At 40.4% G+C, this 16,033-nt stretch overlaps 2 protein-coding genes across 2 annotated transcripts; both read left to right on the top strand.

Annotated features, from left to right (window-relative positions):
- Window positions 1-157: 157 nt before the first annotated feature.
- On the top strand, window positions 158-7,607 carry dnajb14 (DnaJ heat shock protein family (Hsp40) member B14). Its single transcript, XM_017420790.3, has 8 exons — window positions 158-365; window positions 2,730-2,904; window positions 3,799-3,944; window positions 4,914-5,099; window positions 5,230-5,315; window positions 5,396-5,505; window positions 6,280-6,452; window positions 6,538-7,607. Exons 1-8 carry the CDS (start codon window positions 233-235, stop codon window positions 6,660-6,662), a joined length of 1,134 nt encoding a protein of 377 aa, XP_017276279.1. The 5' UTR covers window positions 158-232; the 3' UTR covers window positions 6,663-7,607.
- A 2,347-nt stretch (window positions 7,608-9,954) lies between these two features.
- Window positions 9,955-13,423, top strand: pla2g12a (phospholipase A2, group XIIA). Its single transcript, XM_017417741.3, has 4 exons — window positions 9,955-10,316; window positions 11,425-11,501; window positions 11,990-12,155; window positions 12,761-13,423. Exons 1-4 carry the CDS (start codon window positions 10,100-10,102, stop codon window positions 12,877-12,879), a joined length of 579 nt encoding a protein of 192 aa, XP_017273230.1. The 5' UTR covers window positions 9,955-10,099; the 3' UTR covers window positions 12,880-13,423.
- The last annotated feature ends 2,610 nt before the right edge of the window (window positions 13,424-16,033 follow it).

The following is a 16,033-nucleotide window of genomic DNA, read 5'->3' as shown; positions in this document are numbered from 1 at the left end:
TATATATATATATATATATATATATATATATATATAGACCATCACGAACCACACTCCATATCAGTAGGTAGCGGTAATGCACACTTTCCGTTGTCATAAAACATCACAGAAGAAGAAGAAGATTGTGTGTTACAACGGCCTGCCATACAGAGCAGCGTAACAGTCTGCGTCGTTGAGCACGTGGTGCAGGAGCCGCTCAGCTGACCGCTGGAGGAGGAAGAGGAACGAGAAGATGGAAGGGAACAGAGACGAAGCTGAAAAGTGTATTAAAATAGCGACGAAAGCCCTCGAAGCCGGAGACAAAGAGAAGGCGCTGAAGTTCCTCAACAAAGCGGAGAAGTTGTTTCCAACTGACAGAGCCAAGGGTGAGATCGGCTGGTTCCTATCATCCTGCCGGAAGTAATGTAGCGAAGGCTCCGGCGTTAGCATGTAGCTGATGTTTCGTAATATAACTCACGGTGACGCTTCTCGGCTGCTCATTCTTTAAGTAGAATTAAAAAGGGGCTATAAACGGCTATAACGAGCGTGAAATAAACTGTGGTTTAGTGAGGGTACATGTAGCATCACGTTAGACCAGCTAGCTAAGCTAAATGTTGGCCTGACGGCTAACCTAGCTTACGCTTCTCTGCGCTCCATAAACAGAGAAAGTCGTGATACTTTTCGCTAAGGAAACTGGTGTTCCCTATAACTGCTGTCCCGGTCGTGTATCTGGACAACAACCAGCCCAAATGTGAACGCCATTAACATTAAAACGGCCCTTCACTCATTTCACCCAATGGCTTATTTTAAACCATATGTTATTTTACTTTCACTTCAACAGTAAAATGTGTAGTAGTGGCTAGGTAATAATTGTCTACTGAGTCTGAAAGGAGGGATCTGGGTCGACTGGCAATCCTTTAATTGACTGATTGGCCCGGAGAGAGCCTTTAAACACAGGCTTATCCGGGACAAACAAGGTACCAGAAATCTACTGCTATAAGAGTGCTGTTCAGAGACTCAGTCATTTATTACACAGTGAATTTCCACATCGGTGGAGATTTAACTACTCTGCTGTTAAAGTGTGACATGCCAGTGCAGATTAATGCTCAGCTGTTGTTGTCTGCATGATTTAAATCCTGCTCATTCAGTGCTTGCTGTGCAGTTTTCCAAGCTGTGGAACAGGAAGCTGACTGACTTGGTCATAAGAAATTTTGATTAAATAAAATGTGATTTAAAAAATAAATCTTCTTTGGATCAGCCTTAGATCTTCCGAGAGTAAATGGGTAAGATCACAAATGAATATTCTCTTTTTCTCTCTCTCCATCTATATTTAACTGTTCAATGAGTCGACTACGAAAGATTTGGTGTTTTTCTGTAGCACTGAGCATGATCACGTCACTCCTGCAGGGGATTCAGAAGTTTCAGGAGTAGGAGGCTGTTTAGAAAAAGTAGGGGGCCGACCGTCCACCAGGTGATGCCCAGTGCTGGTCATCGAAGGCACACATTTTAAATTTAGAGCATTAGAAATGCATTTTCCTGACATTTAGAACAAGGCTGGGAGAGTTGTTCGAAGAGTCTAAAATTAGCAGCTTTTGAGGACAATTTGTCAGCTGTTTTGGCTTTTTGGAAGGACAGGGAGAGTTTTCAGAAAATCAGATTGAGAATTCATCTCGCCAAGACAAGGAACTATGTCCCAAGGCAGTAAACCTGAGGGAGGTAATCTTGTAAAATAGGTTTAAATAAAAACATGTTGACTGAAGATTTGATATAGATTGTCCTGGCTTTCGGTTTTTTTTTTTTTTTTGGTTGGTAGAATCCACTCAGCTGAGAGGAGAGGAACACCAGATGTGTAAAGAGCTACTAAATAAACCGCAAAACAAAACTTTAAGAAAATTAACCTTTATTTAATATTTAATGCAATAAAACTAAGGGGGCCAGGTTTCCTCTTTTTGTCTGTTCTTTTCCCGGACATTCCAACATCTGTCATCCACCGCCTGGAAAACGACGCAGTCTCATCGGTCAATCAGAAGCTGAAGTATTTATGTGATGTCACTGAAAATTTTAGAGATTTTAAGTGGAGAAGCCGTAGAAATCAAGACTGCGAAAAAGAATCGCGGATAAAAATCTAATCGGTATTTTACCTGGCTCCATGTTTGTGCAGAAGGATTGACCCACAGATTACTTTCCATAGGAACGGCGCAAACGGAGCTTGCGAGAAACGGCAAAGCGTTGGTCAAAATGGCCGTCTGTGACATGCAGTGGGTCCTTTGACACGGTCGTTGTGGAAAAACAAAATCCCGTCCACCCATTTTTCTAAACTTCCTAAGCTCAGTTATGGCTTGTCCCACGTGTCCCCCTTTCAGCTGATTTTAATCCCTCAGATTAGTGCATGAAACAATTCACTTTTCTTAAATGTGACAGAGTTTCTGAACACTCGTGTGCACTATACGGAGATTATTGTTGTGGGTGAGCAGCTGGCATCACAGAGCAGTCGTCTTAACCCAATGGGTTTACTTGATTTAAAAGAAAGCTGTCTGACAGTACTCTGTTCCTGCTTTGTGATTTCTACATAACATGACAATAACATGAAAATCTAAAGAAAGTGGCAGAGCAGCGTAGTAAATCCTTATATTCGCTTTTTTTAAAAATGCAGTGCTTCTGCGTTTGTTAAAAGCTTTGACCCTCACCTGACTGGCTGTTGTCGTTTGATTTGTTTTGAGTTTATACTTTCCTCCCCCTTCCTCCCACAGCTCTGTTGGACGCTTTAACGAAGAATGGGAGCTCGGCAAGCAATGGCGCATATCGCAGGAGACCAGCAGAACGCTCGGAAACGGCTGGTGCCAAAACGGGAGGCGAGAATCAGGAAGGAGGAGGAAGCGACTCTACAAAGGGCTTCAGTCAGGACCAGGTTGAAGGTGTACAGAGGTGAGGATTCATACAGGCTGGCATTTTAATCTGTGCCACTTCTGTGGGCTGTTTTTGTGCCTATTTTGTTTTTTACAAGTGAAAAACCTGTTTTGGACCAAATAAACGAATTCGTGTCAGCAGTGTGGTGTGCATGTAGCTATTGCTATAGAAACCCCTACATCTTTGTTCTCTCCTCATGAGGGGGCTAAGAGACATTTAGCAGTGTGAGATGGATACCAGGCAACCACTACATGCTTTAATTTTACACTAGAAGATGGGATGAACAGAATACATTTAACTAGAAAACATAGTTTCCAAACCATTCCTAGAGAGCTGTATTATTTTAGTCAGTTTTGAAGATGGGGGATGCTGCTTATCAGTACACATTTCTGCTTGTGTTTAGCTATTAAGTTAGACGCTGGTTGTTTTTGTTGTTGAGGAACAGCTTCAGTAAAAACTACATCATGTCTGCAAAGAAAGGATAAGATTGGTTTTGTACTTTGCATTAAAATCGTTTCCCGCGTGACGTCATCTGTGGCGAAGGCTTCAGTTGTGTTTCAGAGAAGGAGAGTGCTGAGTGATACCAGAGTATTTCTAATAAAACTGACTTCAAAATCACAGCTATTCCTGCTATAACTTCGCCCAGTCATCGATGATGTACTCGTCTGTTTTTTAAAGTAAAGGGTTGTCTAATAAAGCAGTTTGCTGACTGTTTTTCTCATCTGTGTGCCTGAGGATAATCAGTCCTGCTTCCAAAGATAATGTATGCATGCACTTGCTGGAGTTCAGAAGGTCACAGAAAAAAAACTGGCACTAAATGTAAAAAGGACAGAGTTGTCACCTGGCTGCAGAGTAAGCCATCATAGCCTTTACTTCTTATTTCTGTTCATTTTTCTTGTTCCTGCTTTTCAGAATAAAGCGGTGTAAAGACTATTATGAAGTGCTTGGCGTCAACAAGGAAGCCAACGATGACGAGCTGAAGAAGGCCTACAGGAAACTAGCTCTCAGGTTCCATCCAGACAAAAACCACGCACCCGGAGCAACAGACGCCTTCAAAAGTAACTACTTACAATAAGACTTGCTTTCTGACTTTCTTGTCAGTTTGGTGTTTGGTTGTATTTGACTGATGATGCTTGGTAGGATCTTTCTGAATTCAGCCTATTGGGGCTTTTATTTGTACAAAATCATTTCAGTGCTACTATTTTAAGTTCATCTACTGCCACTACAACCAAAAAAAGACCTTCTGATTCTGGTTGTAAAACTGGATTTTAAAATAAATTCACAGGGCTACAGAATCAGTTAGCTCCTCATTTGAAAACACACCGCCAGTGTAGTTTCACAACAATAAAACAACTCATTGTTTCCAAGTTTTTGCCAAAGTCTACTTTCTGGCTTGGGCATGTATAAGACTGTCAGATGTTACTTACTTACTTACTTTGATCAAATGGTACATTAAACAGCATTTTTCTTGGAACATGATGTAAATTCTCTGTTCCCAGGGTCAGCCTTCAAGTGTTTATGTTTTGTGAAAAAGATAATGGTGTGAAGAGAGATTATCTTCGACCTTAACTGTCCAACATTGTACACAGAGAACAGTTGCACTCTATGAAGAGTGAAAAGGCAGTAGATTTAAAAAATACCACTTTGAATATTATAATTTATCCCTGACAAAATAAATGAATATATAAATTTGACCATATTGTCTTCATTGGCCATACCTGTAAATAGCAACACCCCATTTTACATTGATGTACACTTAATGTTTTGTTTTCTAACCAGTTTGCTTTCTCTGAGGTAAAGTTCTGCAGAGAGTGAGGTCTAGATATGTATGTATTTTAGCTTTTCTGATCCTGTGAGAGAGAAGCAGAGAGATGATAAAACTATGGTGTTTCAAAACTGTGCTTGTGGGAGAACATCTCGAGCAGTTCAAAACTAAAACGCTGCTTTAAATTGTTTTAAAATAAAAAAAAGCTTCAAATACCCGTTTTCCTTTAAACTCAATTCTTCAACATTTTTTCCCCTCCCAGAGATTGGCAATGCTTACGCCGTGCTCAGCAACCCAGACAAAAGACGGCAGTACGACCTGACCGGCGGCGAGGAGCCGAGCAGCCCGAGCCAATCCCACCGAGGCTTCAACTTCCACAGGGGCTTCGAAGCTGACATCACGCCCGAGGACCTCTTCAACATGTTCTTTGGAGGCAGCTTCCCCTCCTGTACGTGAGCACTGTCGTGAATCACACAGAGTAAAAACGGAGCTGAATGATTGATACCAGCCTCGTCAGCACTGGTTTCAGGATGTGTGTCGTAATGTTTCTGACATCAGCCATGATGTTTTGTCTCCAGCAAACACACACACCTTCACCAACGGGAGGACGAGCTACAGCCATCAGACAGATTACAGACAGGAGAGGACAGAGGAAAGGGGCGATGTATGTCTTTCATTTATTTGTCTTTATTTATTTTTTAATGCAGGTATCTTATGATGACTTTTTGTTCTGTTTGTCCCCAGGGCGGTTTTTCAATGTTCATCCAACTGATGCCCGTCGTGGTCTTGATTTTAGTATCAATACTGAGCCAGATGATGGTCTCCCCTCCACCCTATAGCCTCTATTCTAGACCGTATGTACACCCCCCCCCCCCCCCACACACACACACACACACACACACACACTCTTTCTCTCTGTGTACCTGTGACAGATCTTATCCTGACCACACCAACTGTGTGACGTGTGCCTCACTGAACTGCTGCTGCTGCTTGCACAGTTTTTGGTTCTGACCCAGTTTTATTAAACATAATTCACATTTAATACAAATCAAAAAGTTAAGATTGGACAGTTTCCCAGGTATTACTGTAAGACTTTTTAACCTTTTCTCAACAACGTGGACACGAGCACTAAAATATTCCCATTTAATTCAGTCAGTATAACTGAACCACACTGGATTTTATTTGCTTTGAACTTAGCTGACCTACTTATACAGACACATTTCTACTTTTTTATCATTGCACTGTCAAAAACCAAAAGAAAAGCAATTTCTAATATACGGTATTTACCATTGACAAAACTAGCTAAAACCCCTAACCTCCATGATTCAACTGACTGCAGTGCAGTTTAAGCTGCACCTGATTTTATTTTTATTTTTTTCCACGTTGCTGGTATGCTCAAAACGTTTGACACAGTAACTGATATAAATAAACATGACACCACGCAGGCGGTCTGAATCTGGGCCGACTGCAGCTGTTATATTTTATAGCTCTTTAACTAAACAAGATATTAATTTGTGAAGGTGACTCAGCATTTGTGTTCACTGTATCCTGAAGGAATTTAGGACCTAATGGTCTTTTGTTTTTGTTTTCAACAGTATAAAAGTTTATAACTTTCCCATCTGTTTTAGGTCCACGGGTCAGACTGTAAAAAGGCAGACACAGAACCTGCGCGTTGACTACTACGTCACCCGCGATTTCCAGTCAGAGTTTAAGCACTCAGCGGTGCAGCAGATTGAGAAAAACGTCGAAGAGGACTACGTGACTAACGTTAGAAATAACTGTTGGAAAGAGAGGCAGACAAGTAAGCCCATACGGATAAATGTTGTTCGTTTTATTACACTTTCATTTCCGTCGCTGACATTGTTTTCTCTGCTTGTTTTATCCAGAAACAGACCTGCTTTACGCTGCGAAGGTATACAGGGACGACCGGATGCGTAAGAAGGCAGAACTCATGACCATGGATAACTGCAAAGAGCTGGACAGACTAAATAACCTCTTCAGAGGCGGATAAATAAGAATTATTTTAGACTATGTAAATATATTAAATAGTTGTCTATGTTCTTTTTTTCTAAAGAGACTTTACATTAAGAGAAAAGTCTTAAAAGAAATTGGCCCTGTTTAGGTTTGAAAATGTCCCTCACATCTTCCCACTGAAGTTCTCTTCCTCTTCACTGAGTCGCCTTGTGGCATCGTAATGAACCGGTGTACGAACTGTCGGAACGCTCCAGACTTCCACCCCCTTTTTCTTTTTTTCTGGAAACAAGGACAAGAACATTTAATGGTCAAGATCTTCTTTACAGTTTGTGAGAACTGGAGGTCCTTCTGCACGAGCAGAATCATTTCTGAAGATCCGACCAGCAGAACAGCTTCATGCTTCATCTGCTTGTTGATATAGAATCAGGGATACAAGACGCTTATCTGGAGCCCGTCTTCCAGTCCAATCTGTCTCGAGAAGGAGCGAAAGGAGGAGACAGAAACGAAACAGAAGGCTCGTTTTAGCTTCCTACTCGCCCTCAACATCAGGATCAATCCTACTGGAAAAACCTTTTTATTTTTCCCCCTCCTGCATAATGTGAAGCTGGCTGGGAGTAAACATAAACAAACACTGAAACCGGTATTAAGAAATGGTTGTACATTTTTATTTTTATTTTTGAATGTTTCAAGTTAATGCACTAATTTAAGTAACTATTAGAAGAACCAAGTTTTCTCGTCAGTGCTCGCCTAATCATTAAAATAAAGTAAAACTGGTACCGTTCACTGAAAACAACCGTCTCTGAATTTGATAGTTTGCTCAAATTACAGCAAGTTCAAATGGCTTGTTATCTCCCAGAGAGTTTTGATTTTATACCCCAGATTGTGCTGCTTTTTGAGTGAGATGGAGACTTTGGAAGTGGAGTGACTGGGATGTTTCTTCAGGGGGAATAAAACAAAGTTTCTCAGAGAAGTGTTTAAGCACCGCTTTAGTCAAATGGGATCTTTTAGGACATGTTAAAGGTTAACTAAGTTCATCCACAAAGTACTGTACACAAGTTTTTATCTACATGGAGTTTCAGGAATTGCCAGAAACTAATTCTTTTCAAATCATTTTAATTGTTTTGGAGGTATTTAATTTCAAGTAAAAATGTAAAAGCCCTGCATGGACAAAGGAAACCCTGAGCTGCTTCAAAGGTTGGGTACAAATTGAACTTGTTGCAAGATGTGGCCTGTAGTGCTGTACTTCTCATGATTACTTAATTTACATAAAAAAATCCAAGAGGGGTGAATTTTTAGCTTTATTTTGGGATGTGCGCAGAAGACAAGTATGCTGAAAACCACTCCAGGGTTTATGTTCATGATGCGCCAAATGCTAACTATATTTGAGTAATGTTTTAATTTAAAATGCTCTGCACACTTTATTAAAACCTAGATTAAACACTGAATATTACATTTTGGTCAGATTTTATCACTTTAAAAAATGACCAGACCTTTCAAATGATGGGAATAAAGTGAAAAGCACCCATATTCAACCAAAAACATTGTCTAAATAATAACAGAGGACCTAAATTTGCACAAATCTTTATATTAAAATATTTCGACCTCCTATAGAAACCTGGTTTATCTGAAGGGTGGTTAGAAACCTCCCGGTGGATTGTGGGTAATGTAGTCCGCAGAGGAGCAATGGCACCGCTCTGAGTGTGTTTTTATAGACGTCCAAAGCAATAAATGGAAGTTTGCGTACAGCGCTGCAGACGTTTTTTTTTGTTTGTTTGTTTTTTTTTTTTAAATCTTTATTTGTAAAGCAGTAGCATTGTACACCAACGACATAAAAGAACAAACAGATAACAGCAAAAATATATATAACAAAATAGCAAGGTGAAAAATAAAAAAATTAAAAATTAAAGAAAAGGTAGATAAAACAACAGAAGCACATTAAGATATACATATATGTATATATAAAAAAAAAGAAGAAAAAAATAAATAAATAAATGATATATATATGCCAGGGGGGATTTAAATAAAAAACAAAGAGAAGTAGTGTCAAGAAAACCGTTTGGAGAGAATTAAAGAATATTAAATTTGCGTAACAAATGTACAGTTTTAATGGCTTTTAGATTGTCAGATGACTCAATGAGATTGATGTACATATTCAATTCTTTAATAAAGAGGGAGAATAAAGGTTTGCTATGGCTAAACTTGCTTTTATGTATAAAAAATTTAGCAAGAAGTAAAATAAGGTTGATAACAAAAAAGGAGTCCCAGTTCTTCTTGTCAAAAGCTGTAAAGCCAAGGATAATAGATTCAAAACTGAGACGAGTTTGCGGGGAAATAGAAACAATAAGGATCATAATATCATCCCAAAGTTTTTTGGTATAGTCACAGCTCCAAAACAAATGATACATGTCTTCAGTTTGAGTACCACAGAAAGAGCACAATGTGTCAATATCTTTCTTGAATTTACACATATATTGTTTAGTTGGGTAACATCTGTGGATAAGTTTATAAGAAATCTCTTTAACCTTGTTGGTAACAAAGAATTTGTTAGGAAGAGACCAAACCTTCTTCCAAATAAGACCATGAGTTTGGTGCCTGTTCCAAAAAGCAGCAGTACAAGGTTGAGAGATGATCAACTGTTGGAAAAGGGCTCGAATTTCTTTGTTTTTGGAATTATGTGCCAGACAAATTTTAGCAACAGAAGTATCCATTAAATTGCATGAGGTGGAGACTGGTTTCTGACTGATGATGCCTTTCATAATCATAATAAGGCCAGAGGGAATGGCATCAAAGACAACAGCGAATTCCTTAGCAGTTACAGGAAACTTAAAGTGAGACAGAAATTCATTGTAGCTGAACAACGACCCTTGATTATTAAATAGCTGCCTTACATACAATATATTATTATTTTTCCAGTGGTCAAAGTACAGAGATTTATTCTTGTATAGAATATCCTTATTGTGCCAGATTATACATTTGTGAGGAGAATAGTTGTGCTTGTAGATCAGTAACCAAGACAGCAAACATTGTTTGTGGAAAGCGGACAGTTTGACTGGGATTTTTTCAGGATTAAAATTACAGAGCAGAAGAAAATCAAGACCACCTAACTGAGAGAATATATAATGGGGAATGAAATTCCAACAAGAGGAGGGACATGACAGGTATTGTTTGATCCATTTGACTTTGAGTGTGTTATTTAAAGTAGAAAAGGTTAGAAAATCTAGCCCCCCCATATCAGTTGGGTTCATGATAACGGACTTTTTAATGTGCGCTGCAGACGTGTTAAAGGTTGATTGCGAGGCGTGACGTCATTCCCTTTCGGGTCACGTGACAGCGTCAAACCCGGAAGCGACGCCCCCAGTAAAATCTCGTTGTTTTGGAAAAAACGAGATGAAAATCGGGGTAGGATTGAAGACCGACACGTTGAGATGCCACCGAGTTCCGAGAGTTCCGGAGTAGCTCGGTCAAGTTAGGACGATGTGTGGGAGCTACGTTCGTTGCTTCCTGCTCTGTTTGCTCTCCTGGGGGGTTGCCCCGAGCGCCCGTGCCTGCAGGCACGAGCCGGAGACCCCCGACTGGAGAATGACGCTGAAAACCATCCGGAACGGGATCCATAAAATAGACACGTACCTGAACGCAGCGCTGGACCTGTTCGGTGGCGATGACGGACTGTGTCATTACAGATGTAGTGATGGTGAGTTTGCTGTCCAACTGCAACAATTACAGTTCTTACAAAATATGTTTAGTCACACCTGTTATGTCAGATCACACTGAACAGATGACTTTATGAAGCTCTAGGGGGGGTAAAGTTGCTTGTCATAGCGCCAGAAAGGTTACAAAAGCAGCATAAATTACAGCAGTAATATTCTATTAATATACAAAACATGTAGGGCTTAGTTACAAGAAAAATGAAATGGGACAAGTTGAAGTATTGATAATATCAAGAATGTACAAATCAGATCAATAAATAAATTAGGAGCTACAGTACTGTGAAAAGTATATTTTTGTTGTCATGGCTGATTTTTTCAGATTAGCAAACAAATTTTAACATCAGACTAAGAGAACATGAGTGAATACAAAATGCAGTTTTCAAATGATGAGTTTATTTATTAACAGGAGAAAAGGCTGTCCAAACCACCATGGCCCCCGAGTGGAAAAGTAGTTGTTAAATCATGAATTAACTTTATTTGTTTTTTAAAAAATTGGTTTCAGCAGCCATGATTATTTACAGACCTATAGAGTCATTATCCACAAATGGAGACAACGTGAACTTTCCCAGGAGCGGCCGACACATTGACGGTTCATTCAGAAGAACCCAGAACAACATCTGAAGTCCTGCAGGACTGAGCTGCTTCAGTCAAGGTCGTAGTTCACGATTCAACAAAAAGAAAGAGGCGAGAGGCAAAAATGGCCTCTGAGGGAGACTTCCGAGGCCAAAACAACACAAAGGCCCAAAACAAGACATCATAACCATCCCTAAGATTTTTATTTTTTTGTAGGAACACATTCTGTGGACTGACCAGACAGGAGTGGAGCTGTTCGGAAGGCGCGCGTCCGGTTACGTAAAACTAGCGCTGCGTTTCAGACAAACAGCCCACTGACAGTGAAACATGGTGGTGGTAGAGTGATGGTCAGGGGGTCGCGTTGCTGCTCAGGAACCCGGACGACGCGCCCCGAGTTCTGTTCTCCACCAGGAAATCCTCCAAGGAGAACATCTGGCCGTCGGCGTGTGACCTCGAGCTCGAGCACATTTGGGTTCCGCAGCTCACTTTTGCTTCTTTTTTTTTGTTTTTGTTTTTCAGGATACAAGCCAGTGCCCCGTCCCGGGTACAAAAACCCTCCGCCCAACGGATGTGGCTCTCCGCTCTTTGGATTTCAGGTACTCTGGCGCAGGCAGTGGTTGGGGGGGGAACCTCGTGCGATGTGTCGTGTGAGAATCGAGATATTTCCAGGTCGTCAAGTGGCTGCCAACAAGATAAGTGGCCTAAAGGCTCTTAAACAGAAACTGGTCGCCGCAGCAAAAAAAAAAAAAAGCGCGGCGGAGAATGTTTTCACGGACCCCGTGTGAAAACTGAAGCGGGCAGTGGCTAACAGATGTGCTAGTGGCCCCTCGAGCAGCTAATAAGCTGTTTAACAAAAATATTAGTCGTACATGTCATTTTTCTGCATTTATGAACACTGTTTTTATATCTATGAAACAATTCAGACTAAGCATGCTACTGGTGATCATTTTTAAAGTTAATCTGATTAACATAGATCTTCTAAAGACACCTCAGGTGGTGTTTGACAACCCTCGTTTCAGGGAGCACTGATCTAAAAAGACGTTTCTTACAAACCACCGTGCAGTAACTGTGCCCTTACTCCCAGTTTGATATAGGGATCCCTTCCATGACAAAATGCTGTAACCAGCATGACCGCTGCTACGACACCTGCGGCCGGGAGAAGCACGAGTGCGACGAGCAGTTCCAGGAGTGCCTCGAGACCATCTGCAGGAACGTACAGAGGACCCTGGGACTGGCCCAGTCTGTCCAAGGTAAGAAACGGAAACGAGGCGAGACGTCGTCTTTAAAGCTGTGAATGTCAAAATCAGTACTTATTAAATACATTGTTTTCTTTATTTGGAATTATTAATTGGAGAAGTCCCAAACAGCCCTCTGAGTAACAAACAGTCCCCTCTCATCATAAGATGATTTTAGTCTAAACTCTGGCATTGCAGGCATTCCTTTAAGAAAATAAATAGTTGTAGTACTCAATATGTCCAGCAGGTGGAAACAGAGCTCTATTTTAAATGATCTGTGTTCCCCAAACTAAAAAGTCCTGTTGGAGCAAAGCTGTTTTTTGTTTATTTGATCGTTATTTAAAATGCTCTAATAATCTGAGCCGCATCATCTGAATCTGCTTTAGCAAGTGTGGAAGTTAGCAGTTTTATTTTCTTTCTACAGCAAATATAAAAGGCGATTTTTAATTTTTTTTATTTGCTAAAATGTTCCACTCTGATCTCTTTTGTGTTACAGCATACATATATTTTAATTTTTTTTTTATTTTATGGTTTAACTAGAGTAATTTCATGGCAGTATCCCTTGCCCCCGTCCTGTCGCGTGTCCGCTCACGTTCTCTTCTGTCTCCCTGTGTCGGCAGCGTGCGAGTCGGCGGTGACGCTGCTTTTCGACGCCGTCATGCATCTGGGGTGTAAGCCGTACCTGGACAGCCAGCGGGAGTCCTGCGTGTGCCAGTACGAAATAAAGAGGGAGCTGTGACGCCACAGCCGAAACAAAGACTGCGGAGCGAACTCGGTCGGGAAACACGACACCCAGCGACAGAAAGCCAGCAAATAAAGTTGTTGTTGTTGTTTTTTTTAACACGAGTGGATTTTCTCAGGGATGGGGCTTCTTTGGCTGGAACCAAACTGTGTTCTTTAAAACCCTTTAGAGTTTTGAAATGTGACTGTAGAGTTTTAATTTTTCCTGTCAACTGATTATTTATATAATACAGTAAATACTGTTTAGTGTGAGTGTCCTATTGTTGAACAAAAAAACTAATTTATGCTTTGTCAGGATCCAATTTAGACCGTTTTAAAACGACTGATGGAAGTGTAAAACGTGTTTTATGCTGTTCAAAATGTCCGTTTACAATGTGCAAATAAGCAAAAACGATCTGCTCAAACACACCAGCAGGACACTAGAGTCTACATGAACTGAATGATCTTTTTCTTGATGTTCCCTCTTAATTGAAAAGGGTGGAAAACAGGCATAAATAAAAGAAGTGAAGGTCGTGTTTTGTCACCTGAAGGCAGAACGATAATGGTTGTTTTTCTTGTGTGTGTGTGCCCGTTTGTACCGTCAAAATATTTCACGAATCAGATTTTAATTAAACCACCACAGGTAATCAACCTTAGGAAGCCCAGAAATGACAGTTTTTTTAAGCGATTGAGCTAAAAATTGGTGTGGTAGTAGCTGAGGTTGAGCCCCTAACTAATCGCACAAGAGCTGCGTTTAAAATTTTGGCATTAACTACTGTCTGTTTGCAAAATATCACTTGAACCCCTGGATTAATTTTGATTAGACTCTCAGAAAGTAACCACTGGATGTACATCTACAACTGATTAACGTTTGGAGTCAGTTCAAGATGGCTGCCACAGCTATTCGACATTAGCCAACATTTAAATGGCTATTATTCAGTCGATTTTACAGATGATGAGCTGAAACTCAGTGTGGCAGTAGCAGATATCGCAAACATTTTCAATATTTGACGAAAACAGCTACAACTCAGTCATTTCTTAACATAACTTAAACTTAGTTTAAAACTTTGGCATACTAGGCCTTAAATTCTGTCATTTTATGCAGGTTTTTATTTGACACTCAGCTTTTTCTATTTTTTTCAATCAAGGTAGATTTGTTTCCTTAAGCTTTCTAATACTATGTAGACAAATGAACGTACAACCCAAAACATGACCGTCTGAGCCACTGTTACTGTCTAATTAAAAATAAAAAGGCAAACACTCCTGGGTCAGAGGCTTGTCTGTAGCACAAAATGAAAAGGATCTTTTTGGATGATTCATATCCTGTTTAATTATTGTGTGAATATTGAATAACCTGTATCCTGTATTAATTTCTACCTTCAATTCTTTGACTAATTAGCATTATAAACCTATTTTTTCCGAACACAATCAGCTAGAAAGGCCCAGTGATTCAGGTTCATGTGTGTCTCTGCAGAGCTGAAGCTGGAGCCAATCAAAGGAGGCGTTGTTCAACCTGTGGGCTAGTTTCAGTCGCGTAACGTGATTGGCTAAATCCTCTTTCCGTTAGCGAATACCTTCACTGTGTAGAGTCCGTTCAAAGACTGTGGGAGAAGCGTGTTATCGATACAGTTCAACCTAAGGAGACATGAAGGTACAATTTCAATGTTTCCTTCAAGCTTTCGTGACATTCACGTGTCGCTTTGAATCATTGTATTTATAACGTACTTCGCGGCTAAAAACCACAACGCGTGGTAGCTTTATCTTGTTGTCAGAGTTATTTCAAACTTATACAAACATTAATACTGTTCTGCAGTTTTCATATAACATACAATGAACAGTTCTTACACGAAAAACAAACAGTTGTACTATACCAAAACCCGCCCGATAGGGATAGATAGAGCCTGTTAGCATCGCAAGGAAGCTAGCTTTAGCTCAACGCGTTGTTGTGCTAAAAGACGATGCTGGCATAGATGCGGATTAGCCTCTGCGCATGCGCAGGCAGCTTTGGGGCAAGACGAAACTGAAGTAAACTGGGCTCATAAAGAAAAATAAATCAACCAAGAAAAGTGTACATTTGGTGGAAATCGACAAAAAGACAACATTAAACTCATATTCTTCTTATAATATTTTAAGACTCTTTAAACTATGTAATTAGAGGTTTGATGTCTAGGTATAAATAATGAAAAGTAATGGAGAAGGATTATACATTATATGTGATTTGTTCTTGAGTGTTTTAGTTATCTAAACATCCCTTTCAAAGTGATAATACCTAAAAGAAAGAAAAAAGATGACCAAATCCCACCATCTTGACGTTGCCAGAATGTTGAATTGGCTTATTTTTTAAATCAAAAGAATTTTAATAATAGTAATAAGTTTTGATAATGGCGTCATTGTTTTGTTTTACTAAAACACAGTCTCAGCATTTCATTGGTCACTTCAGTGTTAAATGATTTCATGCTCTATAGAGATTAAAATTGAGAGGGAAGTATTGTTTCTAAACTCGTTCCAACAATAATAACCTTTTTTTTAATCCTTCTTTAAATACAGCACATAACTGTGCGCCTAAAAGGGCAGGCAGATCCGTCGCCTGTGCCCATCCCTGACCACCCGGACCTTTTTCAGTGTCCCTTCTGCTCCTGCTGTGTGTATACGCCCGTAGAGTACCATAAAATAATGGCTCACCTTGCCAGTCATAAGATAAAATCCATCCAGCATGGAGGTCAGTCTGCTCACACATATCGGCACATATTGGTTCAAACTGAGAATGAGTGGTGATGATTTCCTGTTGTTCTTGTTTCTTGGTCTTTTTTTTTTTATTTTTTATCCCCAAGGCTTCACAATACACAAGTGTGGTCTTGGCTGCGGTGGGAAGTCGAAGCATTTCCATTGCTGTTACTGCTTGCAGACGTACATCAACAAAAAGTCGATCTTAAATCACCTCACGTTACACAGCTCGAAGCTCCAGCTCGAGGCAAGTCAAGGTGCTTCAGTAGCACACCACCTCCTTCCACCTGGCTCCACTGGAAGCCCGCCCTCGTCAGCGGGAACGAAGGCCGGATCGGGGGGCGTTCGCATGCCCGACTCGTTACCGAGATTGCAGCCCCGCCCTTCAGGGTCGTTGTTTCGGGTGTCGAGGATCGCGCCACGGCCTTCACCGTTGTCTCGATGCTCAG

This window comes from Kryptolebias marmoratus, linkage group LG3 (assembly GCF_001649575.2).
Source record: "Kryptolebias marmoratus isolate JLee-2015 linkage group LG3, ASM164957v2, whole genome shotgun sequence".
NCBI classification, from domain to species: Eukaryota; Metazoa; Chordata; class Actinopteri; order Cyprinodontiformes; family Rivulidae; genus Kryptolebias; species Kryptolebias marmoratus.
Note: the sequence above shows the minus strand (reverse complement) of the source record. Positions and strands in the feature narration are given on the sequence as shown.